We start from the raw sequence: 26524 nt of genomic DNA on the forward strand, positions 1-26524 counted from the left end.
ATAATCTTTACAAACAGTAAACAGACTGCTCATTTAAGCAATAAAACAGTCTAGTGAGATATTTCAACCGCCATCTCACAGATTACTTAAATGGCTGAGAATACTTGAGTGATACTGTGTTAAGCAATTTTGCTGTAGGACTGCCCACTGGACAAATTTGCACAGATAAAATACAATATGTGGAATTCATTTGAAGTTAAGCATCAAAGAGATGCCAACATTATTGCACATCACTGCCTTGAATGAGACTATAAATTATCATTTTTATTATTAATGGTTTCTTTGAAGTCAGATTTAACTTCTTAAATGAAACATACAACATGATTATTTTAATGGCTGGAATAGTGTACAAGTTTTATTCACATTCTAAAGCAAATTTTGAAATACAGCTGAAGGGATGGATGAACCATTTGCAAAGTGAGTCAAGTGCAACAAAAGTAAATTTGTAAACTCCTAGGATGAAGTTTGAATTGTGCAGCACTGTGCAAGGGAAAGCAACTTATTCTTTGTTCATGCTTTCTACACTATACTGACATTAGTCATCCTGGAGTGTACAACATCCACTGACATAGCATTGAACACAGCAAGTCTGACACTCCCTCACAGCAATGCAGATGGAGAAAGATAACTTTCAATGCTGAGAAAATTCAGCAAGATCAACAACAGTACCATCCAGTTGCTAATAAGCACAAAGATGAATACAAAAGACTCTTACATTACCTTCAACCCTGCTAAATGAACTACATGTATTTTAAGTAGTAAAGACTACATCTAATCAAGATTACATTCCACTGTCCATTGGATTTTAAAGATAAAAACTGTTTTATTCATCCCAATAGAGGGTCTGTTGACCGAACACAAACACAAAAGTACTGATCACAGTAGAGGTCTGCAGCCCAAATATAAGCATGTCAATCTCAGTGAAGGTCTGTTACCTAAATAAACATACCTAGTTCAGTGGTCTGTTGCCCAAACACACTCATTACCGTTCCTATCTGAAAAAAGTAGTAGTAATAAAGTGATTTGAGATTGGTCAACATGTCAAAATCCCTTCTGGATACCCAATTACTTTTCCCCACTGATGAATTTTGCACATGCACCTGTGATTTGTTATGTATATTTAATTTGCATTGTTTGTTTGTAAGGTTTTTTAATTTGTTTATTTAATCATATGGTACTGTAATTTATCATTGTATGTTGGACTTAACCATGTCCAAAATCAAGTTTATTTTCTACTTAACCTGAATTGATTTTTTAAAATATTTTTATTTTAATCTGTAAACAACTAATATATAGCTAAAATATTCTACATGTGTATGGGTTTATTATCTAGATCATTATTAACTGAAGTAAATGTTTATTTGGGTCTGGGTCTAGGTTACTGAGATTCCCCTACAATTTACCTGGTGTACCTGACATTGTCCAGGCTATATATTATAATTTTAGTAACAGACTTGATACTACAGCTAACGTTTTTTTGTTGTGTAAATATTAGGAACTTTCTAGAAGGTTATTTTCCATGATGTCATTAGAGTTTGGGACAAGCCTAGGCTTGAGCTCGAGGCTCGATAATTTTGGAGCATTTTCGGGGTCTCAAAGCTCGAGGTCGAAGCTCCACGAGCTTCGAGCTTATGCCTAGAAAAATTCTTCGCTTTTTTATATCATCAGACCGGATAAACCCATGCGTTAATTAATTGACTGTGGGAATGAGCGGCTTTACAGATTCACACGGCCTACGCTTCCCCATGTGTTAGTCGACCAGTGGGCGGTCATTGCCTTGCAACGGTCATCGCTGGGGGCTCCTAAGATAATAATTCCGACTATTATGATTGCGGCTGATGAGGAGAAGGGGTTTTTCAACTTCTGCAAGTGAGAGAGCCGGTGAACTTCTTAAGCGTTTGGCCTGACGATGAGTGGTGCAGGAGGGGCAGTAGGTGCACAACTGACGCCCGAGGGGTTTCTTTTAAACTGATTTTTGAACAGTTCAAACAACATAAACATGTTATCTGCGATTTTTCATATTGTATCTGCTCTTTGTTTGTAGATTTTTACTTATATTTTATTTCTAAAGCAGTAGCGATGTCAAAAAATAAGAAATCAGCTGTTTGGACTTATTTTAACAAGCGCGAAAAGGATAATTTCGCAGCTTGCAATGAATGTAAGCAGACAATTTCATATCCACTAGGAAACACTTCAACAATGCGTCGACATCTGCTTAGCATTCATCATATTGATGTCTACAAGGATGAGTCTGAAATAGAGCCGAAGAAAATGAGAACAATGGATAACTTTGTTGTCAAAACTTCACTGGAAGAAATAGTCTCAAAACTCGCTGCAGTCGATGGATTCTCGATTCGGAAAATCACTCATTCAGAATTTATTCGTCAATCGCTGTCGTTAAGAGGAATGAAGCTACCTGCTGATGAAAGATCGGTGATGGCCCTTATTCGTGATTTTGAAGAAAAAGTGAAGCAACAAGTCATACAGGACATTAAGAAAGAACTCTCAGAATCAAAGAGATTTTCAATATCATCGGACAAATGGACAAGTATCGGAAATCGTTGATTTCTCAACATCAACCTTCATAAGGTCTCATCAAAATGTATCAATCTTGGTCTTGTCAGAATACGGAAGTTGTAATGCTGAAAGAATGAAGAGCTTGTTGAGGAACATCTTAATTCTTTTGGTGTCTCATTCAAACAGGTTACTGTTGCCTCTACCAGTAATAGAGCAAGTGTCATGATCAAGTTCGGAGAAAAATCGCCCACTCTGTATCAAGCCTGCCTTGATCACGGATTGCATTTGGGTGTTACAAAAACTTTTTACAGAGAAAATTGCCCAGGTCAAGGAATTTCAGTTTTTTCACATGAAGAAACTGGACAGACTGATGATTTCGATGAATGCGACGATGAATTGAGTGCTGAAGAAGTTGAGATACAAAGCGAATCATGGAAGGAAAATATAAACACTGTGAGAGAAATCGTTAAATATTTCAAAGGCTCAGCCATACGATCGGATGCGTTTAAAGTTAAAAGCTCAGAAACATTTAATAAAGAAGAACAACTGTCCCTCGACTGCAGAACTAGATGGAATTCCATGCTAAAAATGCTAGAAATCTTTATTAAATTATATGACGTCACCAATGAAGTGCTGAGTGAAATCGGATCCGAGCATCTCTTAACTAATTTGAACATAGAATTATTGAAATCCATAGTTTGGCGTTGAAACCGGTTGAGGTTACTCTTAATGCTATGAGCCAAAAAAAGCTTCTCTGAGAACCGCTTATGTTGCTATTAGCTTCATGAGGGAAAAATTGTCTGCACAAGGAACAGAGATCAGTCGTACTCTTCTAGAAAATACTGATCATTATATCGACGGTAGAGTTAATCAACAACTTATGGATCTTATGATTTCTCTGCACCATTTGGATAATATTCCATCCAAAACTTCTATTGAATTAGCGACAAATTTGATGAAGCAGCTATTTCCATCGGCAAATACTGCAAATGAAGAAGCACATGATGAGAAAATAACAATTAACCATAACGAGCTCTCACTTGAAGATGAACTTAGATTTCGATTGGAAGCTTCTAGCACTCAGGGATCTCTTCAAACCGATCGATTTAAGAAATTACGCCAAGAATTTTCCTTGTCAAAAAGTAATGGTGAACTGACTGAAAATTTGAGGCGATTATTAGATGCCATCAGTACAATCAAACTGACTTCAATTGATTCAGAAAGAGCATTTTCAGTTGCTACTAATTTCTGTACAAAATTGCAATGAAAGTTATCGGATAAATCTCTGCATGCTCTTGTCTTTTTGAAATACTATTATATTAACAAGAATGATGTTTAAATAAATTATAAAAAAAATTATTTTTCGTACTACTCGAGCTCGAAAGCTCAAAAAAATTATCGAGCTCAAGCTCGCATGAGCTTCAAATCCCCGAGCTTTCCTATACTGTAGATGTCATTTTTCAATAAAAAATGTTAATTGTGAGCTGAGGTCAAGAAGAAGGCTATGTAATCTTGTTACTGAAAAAATATTCATTCATACTTAAGATCTAGCAGAATCAATTTGTATTATTGATGTGTTTATAGTGTTCATTTTGGGTTGGAATTTATTTCTTTAAATTATTTAATTCAGTGATTATTTTCCTGGACAGAGACATTCACTGGGATTTATAGTGAATTCAATCCTGGAATTATATTACCATGTTCCAACAAAATACTATTGGCACATTAACATTATACAGGTCATCACTGACACATCAACACTTCAGGGTTGGACTTGTGTCTTTAATTCTAGGATTATTTTGGGATTTAATTGGCAATATCCTACATTCTTTTTTCATTTTCACTTTGCTTTTTAGAAAAATAAATTAATTCCTGAATTTTACAAAGCTTGTTACTTTTCACACTTTTCTGTTACTTAAAGCATGGATTCATAACAGATTGTAACCTGCATGATCCCCCAAGCAAAGTTCTCATGAGGTGCCCCAGTCAGGTCAGCCGCTGTGACTGTTATTATTGATCTGCTGCTCTCTGAACAAATAAGAACCCTTTTCAGTGTCCAGACCTACTTCTATTTCATCTATTAAGTCTTCTGCATATCAGATTCCTCATTTTGACTATATCTGTTCCATAAAATCCTTGATGATTTTTATGAAAATTGATCTGCATATTAATTAAACCACTGTAAATGTTAAGAACTTATTTAATGGCATCAAAATACTGTCTTCGGTCTGGGCTACTTTTTGATCCAGTAATGACATTTTTTTTTTCAACATCATTAAATCCAAGAATCAAAGACTTGATACTATTACTTATAGGCTTCAGATTTGTTTATACAGACTAAAAGCCATCCATTACAAGCCACAGATCATTCTGGTTGTAAACGTATGTTTTGGCTTTTTTTTTTTTATAGCTGGGCAATATTTGAGAGCATTCTATATCTCATAATTTGGTTGAGCTGACTGCATATATTTCTTTGACTTCTTTTGCAGGAATGAAACCATGAAGCTTTTATATTTCCATATTAATTTGCAACAGAAGGTCTGCTTTCTTTCTTGGCATTTCAAAAGGAAATTATTCTGCAGGAAAAGCAGTGCTTTCCATGGATATTTTAACGGATGGCTTTATCTGTGTGTGGTTTTCCATTTCAACCAGCAAAACCTCCAACTCCACCATGGTAATCATTTTATCTTAAATGGACAGAGTAAAAGTTGGCAAGTGTGCGGAGACTACTTTGGGCTGTCGCAAGAATTTCTGAATAAATGCAAAACTCTATTATTTTTACAGCAATGATAGTCAATATGGCTTCAAAAAGAATACTTAATGGTGTGGTAATCACTGTAACTGTGGTCGTGATTCCTGCCAGACCAAAGCCAACCACTGTTGCTACAGCAAGTCCACAAATAGCATCCAGGACCAAACACATACATTTGCATTTTGCAAGTAAAATGGTTTTCTTGGTAACTTAATCTCACAGCTGTTGATTGATTTCAAGAATTTTTTCATATTGATATCTCTGAGGTCTATGATACTTACAATAATGTGATCACATTGTACAATCACTTGGTCATCATGTCCAGATGCAACAAGCACACTTTTAACCAATTACACTTTTTATTCATACAGCTATAATGCAATCACAGAAAATATTTGCTTGGACAATATTTAAATCACTGGTGATTGTGTGCCCTTGGGGCCTGGCATTGTGTTCATATAGAACCATACTGATTATGCCGCTGAACGGAGTCTGAAATGATCGTTCTTATCTTCACCCAAGAACTGTCACAAAGACAAGTGCATCGTTGTTGAATAACAGTAAAGATTTTTCTCTTTTTGAACGAGTCAATGCTGATGCAACATAATTGGCAAGAATTGCAACCAACATGTATTTGTCAGTGAATTCTAGAAATAACATATGGGTGTTTTCACACCTGGTGATATAGTCTTAGACCAGGTGTTTTCACATTCAAGTTGTGTATTCAATTTCAACTGTTTGTTAGTGTATTCTTAATGATTGTAAGTTATTTATATCTGTATTTATACTTGACCTTGTCGAAAATTGAGTTTATGGTGTTCTTGACCAGTAACATTTTTCAACATATATTCACAAATATTTCTCTATTACTGTGGATTAAATATTCAGATCATTATTAATGGTAAGCATGCTTATAGTCTTGATTCTGACCGTAGAAACTTCTAGAATGGAAACTAACATTATAGATAACGGTAACTGTTAACTAGGTTAAGTAGAGGGATATATAATCTTGTTTAATTGAAAAATTACTCATTGCTACCTTAACATGTGAACCAGAAATGGACTTATTGTTGTGCTCCATTTTTAGTTAGGGTGGATTTATTTATTCAAATTATCATTCACACTGGATTTGCAAAGTGCTCAATATTCTTGGACTGTTGTTGTTGAGTTTAATTATAGTGGCGTGCGCACAATTGTGCATGTGCCACTTTTTTCTGACTGCACTGCAGTCTGCTAGTTGTTCCTGGGGAAGGGGATGGTGCCACCTCCCCCATGGTTTTATTGATTCAAGGAACCCTGATAGTTTGGCCTCAATCTGTGGGTCCATAAAGGTCCCTACAGTTGAATGGTTGGCTGTCATTAGTGAGAAGGAGAGCTCGGGAACGGTCCTGCTTGCTTTACATCGCTAGTTTCTTGTTGCATTTTCCTGGTGTTTCTTGCGATTTTTTTTTTTTTTAAATCAATTTTTTTTCTTCTTCAAAATGTTCTAAAAGGAGGGGTGGATGTTCTATGCTGTTTATAGAGGTTCTTAGTAGAAATCATGTATGAAGAGAGATTTTCAAGGTTATTATGGTATTATTTGTCGAGGTGTTTAGTGTGTGCTTCCTACGTTATGTTATTTATAAGTTTTTAGATATTACCTCTTTAAGTTATTTATTAATTAATGTTTCTAGAGATTGAATGGTATTTATACTTTATTTAGCAAGAGACCGGAGTCCTAGCCGATTACATGGTTCGTTAAGGACATCTAGGATCGGAATCCTAGCTGATTACTCGGTTCGTTAAGGACATCTAGACATCCGATTTTGCGGTTTCCTTAGTTTTTTATAGGTGCTTCGTAAGTGAATTATTTATTAATACTTTTATAAAACTGAATGATATGTTATGGGTTTTTATGTGGACTGGAACATTTTGAATTATATTGAATTCAGACAAGAACATTTTGAATTATATAATTGTCATACATCAAAAGACTGCTGGCACATCATCACACTCCAGGCCACTATCACATTTAGTAGGTTCAAGTCTAAAGGCATATCAACACAATCAATATCATAATTTATTTGGAATACCACTGGAATTCAATTGGAACTTAAACACTGGACTTAAACATTTGGACTTGTGATAGAATTTTGATGACTATTAGGGTTTTAATTTGGAATAATGTAACTTCTCTTTAAATTTTCACTTTGTATTCTAAGGAAATAAATTATTTGTTTAAGTTTAAAAAACTTGTTGGCTTTTTGCTCTTTACTGTTACTTAGTTTGTGACCATAGAGTCATAACATTAAGTGCAATGATTTCAAGCTGGACTCAAGTTGGTATTTGTGCATCTGGTCCCAATGGCCAATTTCTACTTGACCCCTAGTAGACTGTATCTGAGTTTATATGAGAATCTGTTAATCTTGAACTTATGCAGATAGGTATTGACAAGTGGAACAAAATCAGCATCGATGTTGTCATTTGATGATACACAGTCAGTTTCTTATCTGGATATTCTGCAACATTATCATGATATGGCTGTTCTGAATTCATTATGCATATGTATTGATAAATCTTAAACACAAATGACACAAGGTCAGGTACCTGTATAGATAGATGTGGAATATTTCTAACTGAATTTCATCACTGGCGATATTCATATTGTATATATTAAAGATTTTGGAATTTTGTCAGGATTGTTATGTATTATTACCTTTGTACCAGGCTGATCATTTATCAATGCTGTCAACTGACCCCACCCACTATAATAACCATATATTATCAATAAATATGTTCAGGAGTTATGTACCATTAAGATGTGAGATTTAGGTCTATCAAACCATCCACCTCAGTAAAAACAAGTCATCAATTTGGTACAATACTTTCAGTTTTTCTTCTTTCCTTTACTGGCCAGCAGTCCTAGGGTGGGTGTGTGTGTGTGTGTGTGTGTGTTTGTGTGTCTGTGTGTGTGATTTGGATTTTTAATGTAGCTTTAAAAAATTTAAGTCATATTGCTATGATGTCTGCAGTGTGGCAGTTTATAGTGATGTCTAGCACTGAGGCATCATCTCGCAGACATGTAATATAATGTCCCACCTGGTCACATTATCCTGACAGCACACCCACCAGTCCTAACACTAACCTCTTAATGCGGACACCTAGCGAGGCAGCTGATAGTACCATTTTTTGTCTTTGATATGACTCAGCCGGGGTTCAAACCCACAACCTCCAGAATCTGAGGCTGATGCTCTTACCACTGGGACTCTGCAGCGGTCTCAGCAGTCCTTGGTACGCTGTAAATGAAGTTACCACACATGGTGGTGAGAGCACATCAGTAGTTTTTACATCTGTGTAATGTTCAGTCACAGCTTCTGAAGCATCACCAGTCTTTGATCAAGGCAACCAACATATTGGTGTCTCTGATTTCCTGGTTTTCAGAGATTTCAGTCATGTGTTTTGTGGTGTGGCTTCATTGTTCTATCAAGCGTAGTTTCTGTGTGATAACACTGAATCAATAGGTGCTTGTGGCGTTGGGCTTCCAACAAGTGCATTCAGTGCTTTAGCGACAAGATGTCCACATGCAGGGCTATCTGTCTAACTTTGCAATGGTAGCAATAAACAACATTGTTAGCCGAGTCTGAGTCAAAATACAATAGAAGACAAAATACAATAGACACGTCATTGTTCATGTGATCCAATGAGTTTCTGGTCCTGTTGTCCAATCATGGTCAGCAATGCCAGCTACCCATTTAACAACATCCAGCAAAATACACTTCAATTGAAGACTGCTTTGCTTTGGAACCTTTGGCTCTGACTGGTCAGATGACACTCTATGTATTTGGTGAGCTAAAGTACACATACATGTGAAACTTACAGGCTGGAAAATTTTCCTTCCAAAATGAGGGGAATCTCCCGTAACTCCCATCATCAACTACAATATAAGCAAAGATTATTTTTCCCATTTTGTCACACCTAGCTCCAAGTGTAATATATTTACAATACTACTACCTGACCATGTGACTGTCAACTGGCTCAAGCTGGGCAACATGATTAAGCTGCTAATTTCAAGCAGCATAAAACATTTAAGACCCCTTTGATTTTGCTGGTAGGGATAGTTGGTTTAAGTATTTGAAGTCTCTCAATGTGGATTATGCAATGTGTGGGTAAAGAGAAGTCTGAAATTTTAAAAATACTAAAGCCTTCTGATTGGATTACCTAGAAGCTTAATTAACTTAAAACAAGTCAGTTTGGCTGGAGTACTTAAAATTTGTCCAGCTTTACACATGGTTCCCATGCATTTTTAAGATAAATTTCCAGGTCATTTCCAGGGTTATACTAGGATGAAATTTAATTTTTCAAGATTCAGACATGACCATTATTGAATGGAATTAAAGAACATTTTAGTTTATAAAAAAGGCATTAATGAATGGAATTAAAGAACATTTTAGTTTATAAAGCAGGCATTACTGAATGCAATTAAAGAACATTTTAGTTTATAAAACATGCATTACTAAATGGAATTAAAGAACATTTTAGTTTATTAAAGCAAGCATTATTGAAATCAAAAGATATATCTATCTCAAGACTATCCAAATCAGATATATGACCATGTACTAAATCACAAAAAATGAGCCTGACTACTTATATTCATATAACTTGGCATGTTAAGTCATTTCAATTTACAGAATAAAAATTATCACTTTACTTTGCTGAACTGCATTATGCTGGTATGAAGAAACAATAACACAACGAACATAAATTAGTTTTGTTTTCTTCCAAAATTGCAAAGAAATCATAATATCCAGTTATAAATCAAGATAGCAATCTATATGCATGCTATACAAAGAAAACATTTTCTATTACAATATCAAATAACAATAAATGCAAAGTATTTTAATTTTATTTTCTAAAGAAAAAAATTTAACCTGGAATTAAATTGTGCCAATACTCCAAACTAACCTGATTTTTCAACAGCCTAAACACCTTAAGATGATTTGGTTAAAAATACAACATTTAAAAAGACCTAATTACAAAGTCATTGATTAAAATTTTGAGACAAGAGCTTCAAAATTACTGTATAAACAAGGATTTAATTTTTTGTAAAATCAATATATATCTGTGTGTGATGTGATAAACTAGTCCCCAAACCTGAAATGATACAGGGGATTGTATAATTTCTTAATATGTAATACAAGGAATGACAATCTCCTATTTCCACTGAGACCTATATAAGATCAGAAAGCAATACTTCATGCTACTTGTCAGTGTCATAGTTTAGCAGCGAAGTTCAGCTCTGAGATTCAACATTTTACACTAAAATTTTACAAAACAAACCTATACAGCACAGCTGGTCATTTTCTAATATGTGTTTTCTCTGAATACTCCCACCAAATTTTTCATATTTGGACATTTATGTTGAGTGTGAGATCCGAGCCAAATGCCTATCTTGAGGAATTTGCCGCTAACGTGCATTAGCAACATATGGTAACTACTTACCATCACTCACAGCAAACTTAAACACGTTACACTGAGTCATATCTACATGAAATCAGTAGGAAAATAAATTATTTTCTCAGAAATTGCAAGTATTATAATCATTGTCTTTAATCCGCTGACAGACGAAATGAAACTACATCATTTATGAAATTTGACCTGACCCACACTATTTGCATTGCTAGTCACAAGACAAAACAAATCTCTTAAACTACAACATCAGAAGTCCAATAGTCAAGTGACATCAACAACAACCACCTTTCTAATGTTGTATACAAAAATTCAAAAATATTTAAAGACAGTCAAAATACCTTTTCTAAAAAACCTAAAAGGACATATAATTCTCAACATATTTATTCTGAGAACGACCAGAAACCTGTCGCAATCGAAGCAACATGGTCAGAGCCAGGTGCATCAAGCTGACAGCACATGGCAATGTGACAGTCATGTGATACAACACCACCATTGTTGACATGTTGACATGTGCTCCATGTTTCATGAATTTTATCCATGTAGTTGTTCTTGAAAATAAATTTTGAGAATTTTGTGTTCTTTCATTGTTTTATATTATTACAGACAGAATGCAACTTACATGTAATATTTTATTTTCTACAAACATTTAAAACATGTTATTGTTGATATCACTTGACTAGTGTACCTATGATGTCATCAGCACGGATGGTGTGAGATCTGTCTACTCGTGTGACTAGCAATGCAAATGGCAGGTACTAAGTCAAATTTCATCAAATCTGTAGTCTCATCTAGTCTGTCTGCAGATTAAAGGCATAATGATTGCAATACTCAGAATTTCTAATTAATTAAACAATCTTCTAATCAATTTCATGAAGCACGACTTCAATGTAACATGTTTAAATTCGCCATCTTGTTGACTTTTGTGATGTTAGACTGGTTTTCATACCTTCCACACAAGAAAAGATATCGATATCTAGCTGTCTTTGAATTAACCAGTCTACTAATCTAATCCAATGAAGTTTAGATGGACTACACAAATTTATTTATGGCAGGCACTCAAATGATCCAAACTGCAACCTCTGAATATTCTGGTCAGAACTCAATAAATTTAACTTTTGATCAGTTCATAGGGCTTCCATTAAATTTATATTTTATGGAGTCCTGATCCCACATAGGGTCCTTACAAGATGTTGAAGGGTCCCACTTTAGAATTTCTACAGTAAGTTGTGTCTATGTGTGTGTGTGTCAGACCTGCCAACTCTGACAAGTTCATCTCAGTACGGCAATTGATTTTTTTCCCCGGAAGTTTGACCATTTTTCAGTAAGGTGTAACAAAATATCATCAGCTGCTACTGCAAGGCTGGAAAACATAATTAAAAGTTTGGTATTTGAAACATGCAGCAACTATAAACATTATGTTCAACTGAAAAGTTTGTAAAATACGCATAGACTTTATTTACCACTAAACACAGTTGCACAAACTTTAGTTCCAAACCTTTTACTTAATTTTATTTATTTTATTTTTTAATTCACCAAAACAACATAATCCATATAGTGGAGAACATAAAATATAATTTGTTGAAAAAAGATGTAGTGATTACGACAAAAGCATAATGGCTGACATGTATGCGTTTAACGCCAAAAGTACTTATCCAACTCTGCAAATGGCATTTGTCTAAAACTCGATGTCAAAGCAACAAAGGGTAGTAATATTTATTACTGTCGGGTTTAATTCTAATTTAACTTGAATCCTTAGCGCTTCATCCTTTAAAGATCACTTGAACAACACTTATTTCACTACACTTGGAAATGAACACAATGCATAATGAATGAGCATGGCCTCAACAGACAGCGTAGAAAATCCTGGTGACCTGTTTTGAGAAACCTTCACCATTTCTCTAAGCAAGTTTTATTGTGTCCTACGGGACATTTTTAGGCCAGGGTTTTACTACGTCATTTTTAATTTTATTGCATCAGGGATGCACATTTGTGAATTTTTGGAAGCCTTGGTTCAATTATGAATTTTTTTCTGACAAGTGGTGGCAGAAAATTTTGTTTTCCAGACTTTCATCTATATTTGCAAAATTAAGGATTTTTCAGAGTCAGAAAAAAAATCTATCATTGCTCCTAACTTTTTCCACATTTCTTGGTAATGTGGGATATCAGTTTCCAAGCATGCATTATCGCCAATGCTAAAACACTAAAATCTAAACAACCAAAATATCCCACAAAATTCAATAATGGATGTTAACAGGAATTTCAGCTGTTTAAATAAAATTCAAAGTATATGCATTCTGCATTTCCTGTAAAGCAGATTTTAAATCAGTCAAGGTATTAAGAACAACAACTGCTTCATACATATTAAATATGACAAATACACCATCAATGAAATCCACATTCATGGAATCTGTATCCAATGTGAATAAAGATGTACATACTGAGACACTGTTTCACAACTTTATAGTGGAACATAATAACGCATTTACAGAAGCATATTAATTTTCAGGTAAGTCAAAATGTTCACTGTCTTGGAAATTGTACAAAAGCTTTTCAAATATACAGATAAGAACTACTCACACAGTGACATTTGCTATGGCTCCTAATGCTGAAGATGTAATGAAAAATTCAACAAATCCCATTGAAAATCCTCCTTTATTGAATTAAAAACTCCTGATGACGTTTTGTATGAACTTAAACACGGCCAGTATGAAACTTGGTGGCAAAGACTAGATAGTAGCACTCTGAAGTATTTGTATCATCTATAATTTGTGGGGTTTGATTTCTGAAAACAGCAACATAAAATTACTGCCAGACCTGTGCACCTTCTTTATTTTCCATATTTTGTAGAGAAAAAATTGGAAACAGGTGAATATGACTTTCAAGTCACAAATCCATTTTTGTGAGAGGTAAAGTTTGTATTTAGCAAGTATGAAAAGAAAGCAGAGGTACAAAATTAAAGCAAAAGCAGCCTGCCTTAGTAATAGCACTGTATTAATCAGAAGGGTCATGTGCAATTGCGCATGTCTAAGGTTTCTTTGTCTTCCATCTGTAGTGTAAACAGCATCATGGCTGTGTAGGGCCCAGAAAATGAATTTGAAATGACATCTAGGACAAAGAGAGTGGCTGAAGAAGAATCAACATCAGTCAAAAACACAAAGAGACGAGTACAACAATTTGATATCACACAGCAAGACCTGGCTGTTGATTTCTGCTGGCAGAAAGGGCAATAGTTATGCCTTCTTCAAACTGTGTGAAACTGATATTTCAGTTAGGTGTGGTGGTGGGATTCATATCTTAAGACATAAAATCAGGGAAACACAAAGAGATTGACAATACTTGAAAAATTACTCCAATTATGATCGTTCTTAATGTGTATTAAATGTTTAACAGACTGCAGTATGGATCATTCCTTGCACTGACAATTTGGTTACAAAATGTAATAAAGATGCATTGGTAACTTTGTATGTTACTAATGGTGCGTAGTTGTCAAGAATAATAAAGCAGATATGAAATACTGAAAATGTCGCTGAAAATACCAAAAAGAATTTTGACAGGGTGCACAGGTATGCACTGCCGAAAAGTGTCACATTATAAGTCTGCCTGCTGCTTACTAGTCCTCTAATCAACTATTCTGGTTATTGCTGACCAATGACTCTCAATGAACTGAGCCTCTGGTCAAGGTCCTGTCATGAAATAAATTTACTGTGCAGAAAAAATTATTTTCTTATTTTTATACTTACCATAACCATGTACTTACCTCTATACCCTGGAATCATAAGCTGCTTTAAGTGAAAACCATTGAACAAGTTTAATAAACTTGCTAGAACTCATATTGGAATATAAGCTGCTCTGCAAAAAAGCAATTTGTCTTTGAGCCACAATGAAGCAGACTTTTGTCATTTTAAGCCCCCAAATGACCTCTTCTTTACCTCAAGTGCAAGCACTCCATAAACTGTGGACATGGTACATGGTTTAGAACAAAAGTATACATAAAAAACAATTTTTCTTATTTACATCAGTGTTTTTATATTACCAAATACTGATTTAACATCAAGGCCCTCTTTAACAAATGTTTTTACACATAAGCATACCTGCCCCCGACATGCATGATGGTTTTGGAATCCTGCTAGACTGTGGGTCCACTGGAACTGTGTTGTTTCCTGCAGTGCTACTACGTTCTCTCAGGGCACACCATTTTCTGTGTTGAATGATCCCTGTCTTTGATCCAAATTGTTTGTGGCAAAATTTGCAGCAATACATGACATGAAAATCATCATCTGAAAAGTAAATTAACAAGGTATGCAGAAACCAATAGGCTAGACAATCAATGCCTTTTCTTGAAATGCATCAGGACAATGATCATTCATATTAAAATTAAAGAATATATTAAGACCCAAAACGAAAGTTAGAAAAATGAGAAGTTACTTTTCTATCTTGACAAAAATGGAAAAGTCAGAGTTTAGAGAGAACAATGTCTATTTGACTATCATGTATAACATTATACATCCACTCTGTATTAAATGGTTCTCTATATCTATGACTGAAATATTTGTACAAAACCAAATTTTCCTCTCTTAGTCATGGTGACCTTGCATTTGACCATTTGATCGCAATAGAGATATGCCTTTTCCTTATCCTAAGTCCAAGTCAATTTTGGCCAGGTATGTGATACAGAACTAATGTTAATGTGTAGAAAACATATTTCTTATTTAGTCTGTGACCTTCACATCTGACCTTTTATCCCCAAATCTCAGGCTTCTTCCTTTATCTAAGTGTAAGCCATCCATTAAGTTTCACTGAGGTAAGTAGTTCAGAGCAGAAGTTAGAATACAAAACCATTTTTATTCCCTCGGTTATAGCATTTTGCCTTTTAAATCTGAAATCAATAGGGTTTACCTTTCCTTACTCAAAGTGCAAGCCAATTCACAAAAGTTTGTAACTGTATATAATTGACAACTTGAGTTATTGTGCTGAAATGAAATTGGTAACAGATAGACAGAAAAATATATAACATCATAGTTTAATATGCTAATCCTTAAAGGAGGGGGGGGCAATAAAATGGGGAAATTTTTTTAAATATAGGAGGGATATAATGTGAGTTTTTGCACATCTGGTCAAGTTCTTGGTACCCTGAAAAATACAAACATCAATTATGATCTAAAATACCGTATCTATTTTAGATCAAGTTACATGCTACAACAGACAGACAAGGAGGTATACATGCTACAACAGACTGACATGGAGGTATACATACTATAACAAACAGGCTTGGAGGCTACATGCTATAACAGACAGGCAGGGAAGTGTACATGCTACAACAGACTGGCATGGAGGTACACATACTACAACATGCCTGGTGGGTACATGCTATAACAGCCAGGATGGGAGGTATACATGCTACAATAGACAAAAATGGAGGGGTTTATGCTACGACAGACAGGCAGTGTCACAGAATTAGGCAAAGAAATAACTTGGTTTTGTCTTAAAAACAATTAGACTATTTCTCGTTGTACATGCGTACAACGTTATATAGGGTGAATGTGTTTTTCCAGGTAAGCGACTGTATAACATGTACCTAGCCACAGATTACTTGTGTCAGGTATCATGACTAACATGATATGCACGGGTATTCTACCCCGACTTGTACTCACTCTCCTATGGATTTAAGTAAGACAAATCACGAAAAACCACACTGGTCGTTTTTGGATCACGTCAAGGAGTATACACTCTCCTTTATTCTCCAGCCTTAGGGGTAAGTGTTAAATTTACATTCTTTTTATTTGATAGGCGAAGCTTATTCGGTTTGTACTGTGTTATCGCGTAATAATGTGGTTTCTACAACGCAGATTTTTAAATTATTATCATATATCTAGAGATTATACAGAAACTATTATGTCCCATTTGGTTTTATTATAGCTGTTTGTGTCTGTGTTGGCAGCTGTGTCTGTGTTGGAAGATGTTTCTGTGTTGGAAGCTGTTTCTGACTGTGTTTGAAGATGATTCTGACTGTGTTCGTAGCTGACCGTTTGTAGCTGACTGTTATAGTAGCTAACTATTATGGTAGCTGACCGTGTTTGTAGCCATGAATGTCGATGTAACGTTATTGTGAATATAACTAGAGCGGTCCGAAGCTGTACGAAGCCGTCTAAAGTTTCTTGGAGTCATCTGGAGCTTCCAGAACAACGCTGTCTGTTGTGATAAGATTATCGTGAATCTTAGTTGTGATAAGATTATCGTGAATCTTAGTTGTGATAAGATTATTGTGAATCTTAGTCGTGATAAGATTATTGTGAATCTTAAGTTGTTTCAAAGATTATTTTGAATCTTAAGGTGTGTCAAAGATTATTTTGAATCTTTAGGTGTATCAAAGATTATTTTGAATCTTATGTTGTATCAAGATTATTTTGAACCTTAGTGGTGTCAAAGAGTATTTTGAATCTTGTGTCAAGATTATTTTTGAATCTTAATATAATTTTGTTAGAGATTTTGTGAATATCTTGTTGAACAAAATACTGTTCGAGGGGTATGTGCAGTCCATGAGGGTTCTTGGATCTGCACTTCATTTTATTTAATATTTGTTTTGTTTATTTTCGATTGCATTTTTACATCATATATTTCTCATTATTAATTCATTCATAAATTTCCATCTTTCCCACATTGTGTTTGTCTTGTTCATTTAGTCCAAAAACCCACTCGGTTACAATTCTGTGACAATGGTGTCAGAAGTGGGATTTGAACCCACGCCCACATTCAAGCCTAATTCTGTGACAGGCAGGGAGGTGTACATACAACAACAGACTGTCAGGGATGGGTACATGTAACAACAGACAGGCAGGCAATGGGTATATGCTACCTAGAAAGGTAATGTACATTAGCAAGAATTTCTGAAATATATTTACATTTCAATTCACAAAAAGACTGAATTTCTACAACCTATCATTGAAACCTCTTGAACCATGACAAATCAATAAATAAACACAATTTTCTTTTGTCAGTATGATATAGTATTACCCGAGTACACTGCTTTAATAGGTTACACTGAGACTGCCACATAATGGAGTATATGAGACATATAATTTTACTTCTATACAGCAGTATGGAACCTATGACCATATTTTCTTGACAAGAAATACGTCATAATGAAGTGCCTAAATTATAGGAGTGGGCACTCTATACTTACGTAACCTATCAATTATACAAGCACTGTTCATCCATCAATAATTACCTTAATTAGCAAAGCGTGTGTGATTTGTGTGATTTAGACTTTTAATGAAGCTTAACAATTAAAGTCATATTGCTATAATGTCTGCAGTGTGGCAGTTTTTAGTGATGTCTAGCAATGGGGCATTGTGTTGCAAACATGTAGCATCATGTCCCACCCAGTCACATTATACAGACACCAAGCCAACCAGTCCAATCACTAACCTCTTAATGCTGAGAACCAAGCAGGCCAATACTAGTGCCACTTTATAAGTTTTTGGTATGGCTCAGCTGGGATTCTAAACCGCAACCTCTCACATCCAAGGAGGATGCTCTATCCACTTAGGCAAACGGAGTGGTAAATAATTAGCCAGGACATCTTATGGTTAACCTTTCCTGTTGGGGCTCATTAACTGATCACAGTTAAATTTGTAAACAAGGTCAATTCTGTTTACTTAAATTTTAGCAAACAACCTGACAAAAATCAGGTAGACCAGAGAATGTTAAAGGATGACATTAGTCAAATAGGTCCAAACTCCCATCTTAAATTATGGAAAAAGTCAAGTACACAATGCAAATTAAATATACATAATACCTCCCCTCCTAAAAGAGAAAGATTCATAAAATAAAAATAAAGTTATCTTTTACATATTATTTGAATATATGACACTACAATAATTAAAATTACATATAAAGTGATCTTGTGAATGACACATAAAACAACAAAACACTCCACCTCAACAATCACTGATTTTTTATTTTCCTCTGTTAATGAAAGTAAGGGTTTTGTAATTACTGAATACAATAATCAGACAAGGAGCTGAACTAATATAAACTTCAAAATGTAAGAAAGTCAATATCAAAGCTAAACATTCCTTCTTCCTTCCTAATTGTGGACTAATTTCATCTGGGTTTTTTAAAATTCTTTTTAGAAAAAGAGAACACTGGATCATTATTGTCATGCCTATATGGTCTTAAACTAAGTAAAAGAAAAGAGTGAAAACCAACAAGTATAGTAAAATTCAACAAATAATTTATTTCCCAAGAATACAATGAGAAAATTTAAAAAGATTTTGCAGTATTGTGAATTAAATCCCAAATGTTACTAAAAGTTCTATCGTAAGTCCAAATGTTTGCAGTTCCAACTGAATTCCAGTGATATTCTTAATTCCAGTATTGAATGTGTTGATGTATCTGCAGTCACAAATGTGCCAATGGGCTGGAGTGTGATGATGTGCCAACAGTCTTTGATATATCACAATAATATAATTCAAAATCTTTGCGTATGAATTCACTTTAATTCCAAATTATTGTTTTAGTCCAAGAATATTAATCAGCGATTTGTAATTCCAGTAAGTAATTTGAAAATATAAATCCACCCACATTAAAAACTGAACACAGCATTAAGACTGATTCTGCTTCAGATGTTAAGGCGAGAATGAGTAATTTTTCAAGTAAACAAGATAATATAAAAAGCTAAGACACAATAACTGACCCAGGATGTAGGTCAGTTTCCTTCCTATAACATTCAAAGTTGTCAACAAGTTTAGGAATTTCCAAGTGAAAAAATTATGTCTTAGATTAACATTAAAGCAAACATCTATATCATTAATAACGATCAGAAGATTTCTATTCAAACTGAGAAATATTCCCTATGTATTACGTAGTTTACAAAATAAATGTCACTGGTCAGGTATGCCATTAACTTGATTTTGGACAAGGTCAAGTATAAAATAAAGATGTACATAACATAATCATTAAGAAATGTCAACAAGCAATACAAATTAAACAGCAATGATCCATACCATTTTTTGTCTTCAATCACTACTCCACTAACCCCTATATCACCCGCATCAACAGTCATTTTAAATAAGTGACTGAAACTTGGAGCTGAAAGAACTAGTGCCCTCTTAAATATTGTCTTTAAATTTTTTAAAAGCCTCCTGACATTTGTCAGATGAATGAAACTTGGATTGCTAAACATCAAATTGGTCAGGGATTCAGCACTTATGAAACAATTTCAGCAAAATTTCCAGTAAGTGCAGCCATACCCCAAAATTGTATCAGCTGCATTTTGCTAAGGTATGCCCCCTCCAAATAAAAATATATGTTTCTGGTTGGCTGACCACCCATTTCTCACTGCCAACCCTAGCACTTTTTCCCCCCATCGCAAAAATGTCACATTAAGTTATATGTTTAAAAAACAAAACAAATGACCTGCCTACCCTAATTCTAAAACCTGTGCAACAGTAAGCACATACTTTTTCTCAATCTAATGGACACCGAGAATACAGAGATAAAAATGACCTTAACTTCTGTAGGATTAACTTGACCATGTCCCACAATATGTCCTAAAAATTAGATATATGCAACACAAAACTCACGTTTACCTAAATTAAGTGTGATATTTGCATCACAGAGTCCAACAAAGAATTTCTGCATGGTTTCCAAATCATGTTACTAAGTAAGTGTTATCATGTTCATTAAATGCTAGAATGCTGACAGAATTTTCGTACCAAAGGGCATCACTTTATATGAAGTAGAGCTGGTGTTACAAGTGCTAAAATTAATTTTGTTCTTTCATGAGTGGAATTTGCCAGAAACCTTTCAAAAGGTCAAACTTGGTTATATGTTCTGCATTTTGAATTTAGTCAATGCATTGACTTTTGGCATTGAAAATTAATCACTTCTGGTAACAGTGTTGTCTTTTCTACAGTCAGTACACATAGGGAAAATGATATCTGGTTTGGGCATGAAAATACATGATGAACTCCAGTTACTTTTACTTGGTTCAATGAAATCTTTCTCTAGGAAATACTTTATTTCTTTCTCAAACATTTCTGCTTGATAGGGCTCATCCAGTACATATGCGATTTTACAGGAGTACATTCTACAATTTCAACATCATGGTACTAGAACATCTGAAAACAAGTGCTCATATTTAAATAATAGTTGTTTTAATTCACTCATTTCTTGAAGCTGTAGATGTGAAAGTTTCTGATCTAGATTATTCAATATTTCTGAATTTCAAAGTTTGGTTACACCAAAGTCACTATCGTCTGACTGCACTCCTTTGCTTAAATCTGAAAATGACTACATGATTGTCAGGGCTATCTCTATCAACATACTCCTCTAACATATTAACATCCCAGGAATATTAATGATGCAATTTAAGTCATTTACTTTCTTTCTAACTTAGTAAGGACATAGCACTTAGCCTGAAGAAGATTTTTAAATATGGGCACAAGAGCCTGAACTCTTATCACCAGGCTGAAAACTCCTTTCCTTTGTATTTATGTCATACCTTGATTTCAGTTTTGACTGAATAGAATAAAGATTAATTCTTGCTACTTCACAAACCATTAACAACTTATTTCTGAAATCAGAAACAGCCAAGAGGATTAATTTCTGAATCTTAACTTTATAGAAGTGTATCTTTTAATACATTTAATGGTCCATGGACAGTTGTATGTCCAAAAACAAATTCAACATCACTAAATCTTAACGATTCTTTAACAGATTTCCTAACAGTAACAAGAGTAAATAAAAACCTTTGTTCCAATCTTTTCTGGTATCATCACAATATGACAGAATCATATTTTTCAGAGTCTGATGAAATCTTTTTAAAGCCCCTTAACTTTCAGCATGATAGGATTAAGACATATGTTTCTGGATGCCTAATTCATGCATAATTTGCTGGAAATTCCAGACATAATATTTTACCCCTAATCAGATTGGACAGATATGAGAAGGCCACACTGTGTAGAAACTTTATCAACGCTTTTACTATAGTTTTAATTGTAATATTCCTCAAAGGAACAGCCCTGTAAATCATGTGGATGTACACATTATGACCAACAAGTACTGGCTGCCAGGCTTTGTCCTAAGTAAGGGACCATCACCGTCTACCATTATTCTGCTAAATGGTTCATCAAATGCAGGAATAGGCTGCAGATGAGCCCTACGTGTCTTCTGATTGGGCTTACCTACCATTTGACAAGTGATACAAGATCTACAGTATTTACTAACATTACTTTTAATTTTTGGCCAATAAAAATGATTTAGGATCTGATAAGCTGTATTTTTCCCCAAATCACCTGCCAAAGGAGTTTCATGAACTAGACTAAGAATTTCCAGCCTATACAAAGTAAGTACAAAAAGTCAAAAGTTCACTGACCACTCTTCACCAGTGTGTACCTCTACCTCAGGTGGTCTCCATTTTCTCAAACGGACCCAATTTTTAACAAAATAACAGGTACTTGTGTAGCTTCAGTTTCACTAATAGCCCTCTGAAACAAAAGCACCTGTATCCCTTAATATTTTAACAGGGATAGTCTTTGCAGAATCAACAATAAGTGATATAGAAACTTTTGATACAAGTGGTACATAATTTTCATTAATAAAATTAGACTGGTTTCTTTGACCCAACTAATGTACTGCTTTCAGTACAAGAGTCTAACCTTGACCTCTCAGAAATCAGCATTTGGAATAGCTCTGTCATTCTTATGTTGCTTATTTTTCAACATGCCCTTTCTTATTACAGTAAGTGGATGTAGGAAAGATAAGTATTTCTGATCAGTCTTATCAGAAGTTTGATTCTTAAAAGCTGTGAGCCAGACTGAGATCTGGATGTACTTGTATGAGCCTAGCTGAGATGAACATTTATTGACCAATGAAACTTTAGTAGTCAAAGAACAACTGTCACCTGTACAAATAGCATTTTCCGAAGTTTCCACCTTTTGCTCATCAAGGTGAGTCTTGATGTCACTATGGATGCAATTCTTAAGCTCTTCAATTAATAATGAGTTATCTGTGGTTACTGTAATCATTATCAACTTAGTGGCTCAGAACCACCTAGCAAATAGTTCTTTTTCCTTTGCTAATCACTGTCTAAATTATGCACAAAATTTAAGAAACATATGGTTTAGCAAAATATTTGCATATTTTAGCAATAGATATGATTATTCTTCAGCATGAATTTAATTTGACACAGCAAGAAGACTATCGGTTGGACACTATCTTTGCTAGCCAAGGTTCTGATAACCCAATATACACCTTGGCATATCAAGCAAATATATCTGTGCTTTGGGTCTATGAATTTCATTAGATGCAACAGGAATCTGCATCCAATCAAAATTATATTGTTCAAATCTGAACACTGTTCCTATGTGATCAAGACAAGAGGAGTACACAACTTGAATGGACTGATAAATAAGCACTCTTCCAGTACCTGTCCGTGTTTGCACAAATACATTTCATTCAAATAAACCTGTAATGGCCTCCCTCTGGTACACAGTCATACTTTTGATGTTAAACTTATAAAGCATCCTTTTTTAGTCAATTGCCACCACTATTTTCAGTCGTGTACAATGCACCATGCTATTGGTTAGTTGGCATTAAATACATGGGGAGGCAACACATGAAATCCAATAGATGTCACTAGAACAAAGCACCAATATAGCTGTTTGATCCGCCAAGGTGTATATAGGGTTATCAGAACCCTGCCTAGCGAAGATAGTTGGACACAACATGAAGACTGATTTGACACAGCATGAAGACATTTTGGACACAGCATGAAAACGTATCTGACACAACATGAAGACTGACTGGACAAAGCATAAAGACTGATTTGACTCATCATTAAGACTAACTGGATACAACATGAAGACTGATTTGACAATGGCATGAAGACTGATTTGACACAGCATCAAAACTGATTGGACACATCATGAGGACTGATTATCACATACTCTTCTTGCTAAAGAAGCCACCGTCATCATGTCTGCTGTACAATGATGGAAAATGACATGTAAACTGAATTTGTACACATTCACATAAAAGGCATGTAAACATTTACAGAATTTTTAAAAGTGACAGCCATACTTGCATTGATGCTGCATTATAGAGATTACATGTTTAGGTTTCATACCAAGTTATAAATCCTACTAAATTATTTCAGGACCAATGAGATTAACTTCTTTTACAAAACTGGTTACAACTGACTGGTTTTCAATACTGCAAGATGCATTTTCTCCTTGTTGTTATCCACTGGAATATTATATGAAGCATATAGTTTAAGTAGACATTAGGTCAGTGCATTATTTCCGAGTATCAGCTTTTGCATAACAAAGTTCAATTAATCTTTTTTATGATTGGTAAATGCACACTATCTCTGACCTTATCTCTTGAAATTAATATGTTAAACATAGTCATAGTAACCATCTTTCTAGATTATGAAACTTTTTATCCATAAAGACTGAACATCAAATTGTAAGCCAATACAAACTACAACTATTTAATATGGTGTATATGCTATTTTTCCATGAAGGTCCAAATTTACTCATGTCTAAAAATGAAATACATGCCATGTCATGTAGGTATTTGATACCATCTATTACCAGCTAGTGTTGTCATTTTTGAGAACCTGATTACACAAACCTCTAAATGGCAATTATTCACTTTATTCAACTCCTCTGCAATTAACAATTTTTGTTTTATAAACACCCCAAGAAATACATATGACAAAATCAATGCATCACAGTTTTTATAGGTTAATAAAAAGCTATCATCTGAGTAAACCAGACTTAATGTCACATGCTAGGATTTTACAAAAATGAAAACACTGCATGTCTGACAAAATGTGAACTATTCCCTTCACTAATAACAATTAGACGTGATGTCCACTTTTTTTCGCCAAATTTAATCCATGTCTGCCACTGCATAAGTCTAAAGCATGCATTCAATATTTCCTCTTACCCTCATTTGTTTCAGAGATCAGCAGATTTATAATTTGACCCCCAATTTCATGCCAATATTTGTTTTTTACTCTGTCGGAGTCCCATTTCTGACACAAAGATTTTTCACTCTCAATCTTGCACTCCATAAAGTGGTGCAGTAATTTTTATCTGACATTTTGAGGTGAGAATTAACATGCTGATTACTGAACCATCAACTAAAGAAGCATACATGACATCGATGAATACTTTACACACTTTTGATGGTCAATATATATGCTCTAAACCAAAAAATGAATACAGCAATTATTATTCGTGATCTAAATTCCCTTTTTTTTCTTCTTGACGGAATAGCCATCTTTGTGTGCAAAAAAATAAAATGTTTTAATACAAATGCATGAAAACATGGAATTTTTTCAAATTTAATCTATCTATATCCATCAGAAGAATACAAAGTGTTGACAAAATATTGCTTCTCGCTCAGTGACTTCCTGAACTTCTTTGATAAGAGTTACCTCCCATTTAACCGAGTTGACAGTGAGTGACATTGGTACAGATTGCCAAGATACAACACATAATTTACAACCCGATTTGACTGAAGATGATAGAAAACTAATCGAACTTGCATTTGTGTGTGTGTAACACACACAAACGAAAAATATGTAAAGAAAACAATAAAGTCCCATTCCGTTTCTGCGAAAACTAGGCGTTCCAACACATCAAGGTAGCAAAAAGGCCGCCATCTTGAATCCTTATCAGAAAGGATACACGATATTGTATTCACAAAAAGCGATACAATCGTTTATGCATAATACAGTTGCTCTGACACATGATATCACTAACCCGTATCTTTATCTGTTTCATCCATTTTTAAAACTAATTAATTAAAAAGAACTCAAAATATCTCTGCGAAAGTATCGCTCATAATTTCTTCTGATCCATACTTCAGACTGGGACCCTTTCATTAATCATTAGAAATGTAGACGACACTATAGTTATATACATAAATCATGTAGGGACCCAATCTGTATTACACCGACATCCAGTAATTGCTCGAATTCCGATACCGGGCCAGCTGTAACCAAAGTAAGGAACTGGTTTCGAGATTCGCAATAAAATGCGTACTGATTGACATACCATTTACAATGTCCATGCACCACTTTCATTTTAGACTTTCGGTTTTTATCAGATATATATAATATATATATATATATATATATATATATATATATATATATATATATATATATATATATATCACGCAAACCATCCAATTACAGAATACGACATAATTCAAATCATATTTTCTTTATCACTCATTAGTCCAAAAATTTCTTCTATTCACAAATGTTGGCTCTATGATAAAAGGGATCTAAGATAATATATCTGCTAAATGTACTAATTTAAATTATAATCTTTCTTAGTGGCAGGGATTTGTAAATGACTATCTGTAATTTAGATGGCACTGCGTATACTATTTTTTACATGAACCCCGTAATATACTTAATTTAGCGCATAGATTTGTTTTAACTTTTTTACAGATCATCTACAGCACACTTAAACGAAAGAATCCCATCCATAAATTTATGGCGCAGCCAGACAGTGAGAATAGCATGTTACCAAATAGTTAAGCATTGTTGCGGGGCGACAACTACAAAGCGAGCACAAAATAATAATTGTAAATTGTGTATACACAATATATCAGTGGTCTCAAACTCAAACCATCCTGAGGGCGCATGAGGACATTTTCGATGGCCCAAGGGCCGCACCACCTTTGTTAACTCTCATGACACCTTGTGATGCCAATCATTTTGCGGGCCACATGATATGGCTTAGTGGGCCGCATGCGGCCCGCGGGCCGTTTGTTTGAGAC

At 34.6% G+C, this 26524-nt stretch overlaps 1 protein-coding gene across 1 annotated transcript in view; it reads right to left on the reverse strand.

Moving 5' to 3' along the window:
• The window catches only part of LOC149772977 (uncharacterized), a 38940-nt gene extending 13338 nt beyond the window's left edge, over positions 1-25602 (reverse strand). Inside the window, exons 1-2 of the mRNA XM_089947005.1 lie at positions 25495-25602; positions 14809-14994 (exon numbers count right to left, since the gene is read on the reverse strand). Of these exons, the coding sequence (XP_089803131.1) occupies positions 14809-14994; positions 25495-25519 (211 nt within the window). The 5' untranslated portion in view covers positions 25520-25602. The remainder of the gene's footprint in view (positions 1-14808; positions 14995-25494) is intronic.
• Between the last annotated feature and the right edge of the window lie 922 nt (positions 25603-26524).

The sequence above is a fragment of the Sinohyriopsis cumingii genome, unplaced genomic scaffold (assembly GCF_028554795.1).
Source record: "Sinohyriopsis cumingii isolate HCF-2022 unplaced genomic scaffold, ASM2855479v2 utg000940l, whole genome shotgun sequence".
NCBI lineage: Eukaryota > Metazoa > Mollusca > Bivalvia > Unionida > Unionidae > Sinohyriopsis > Sinohyriopsis cumingii.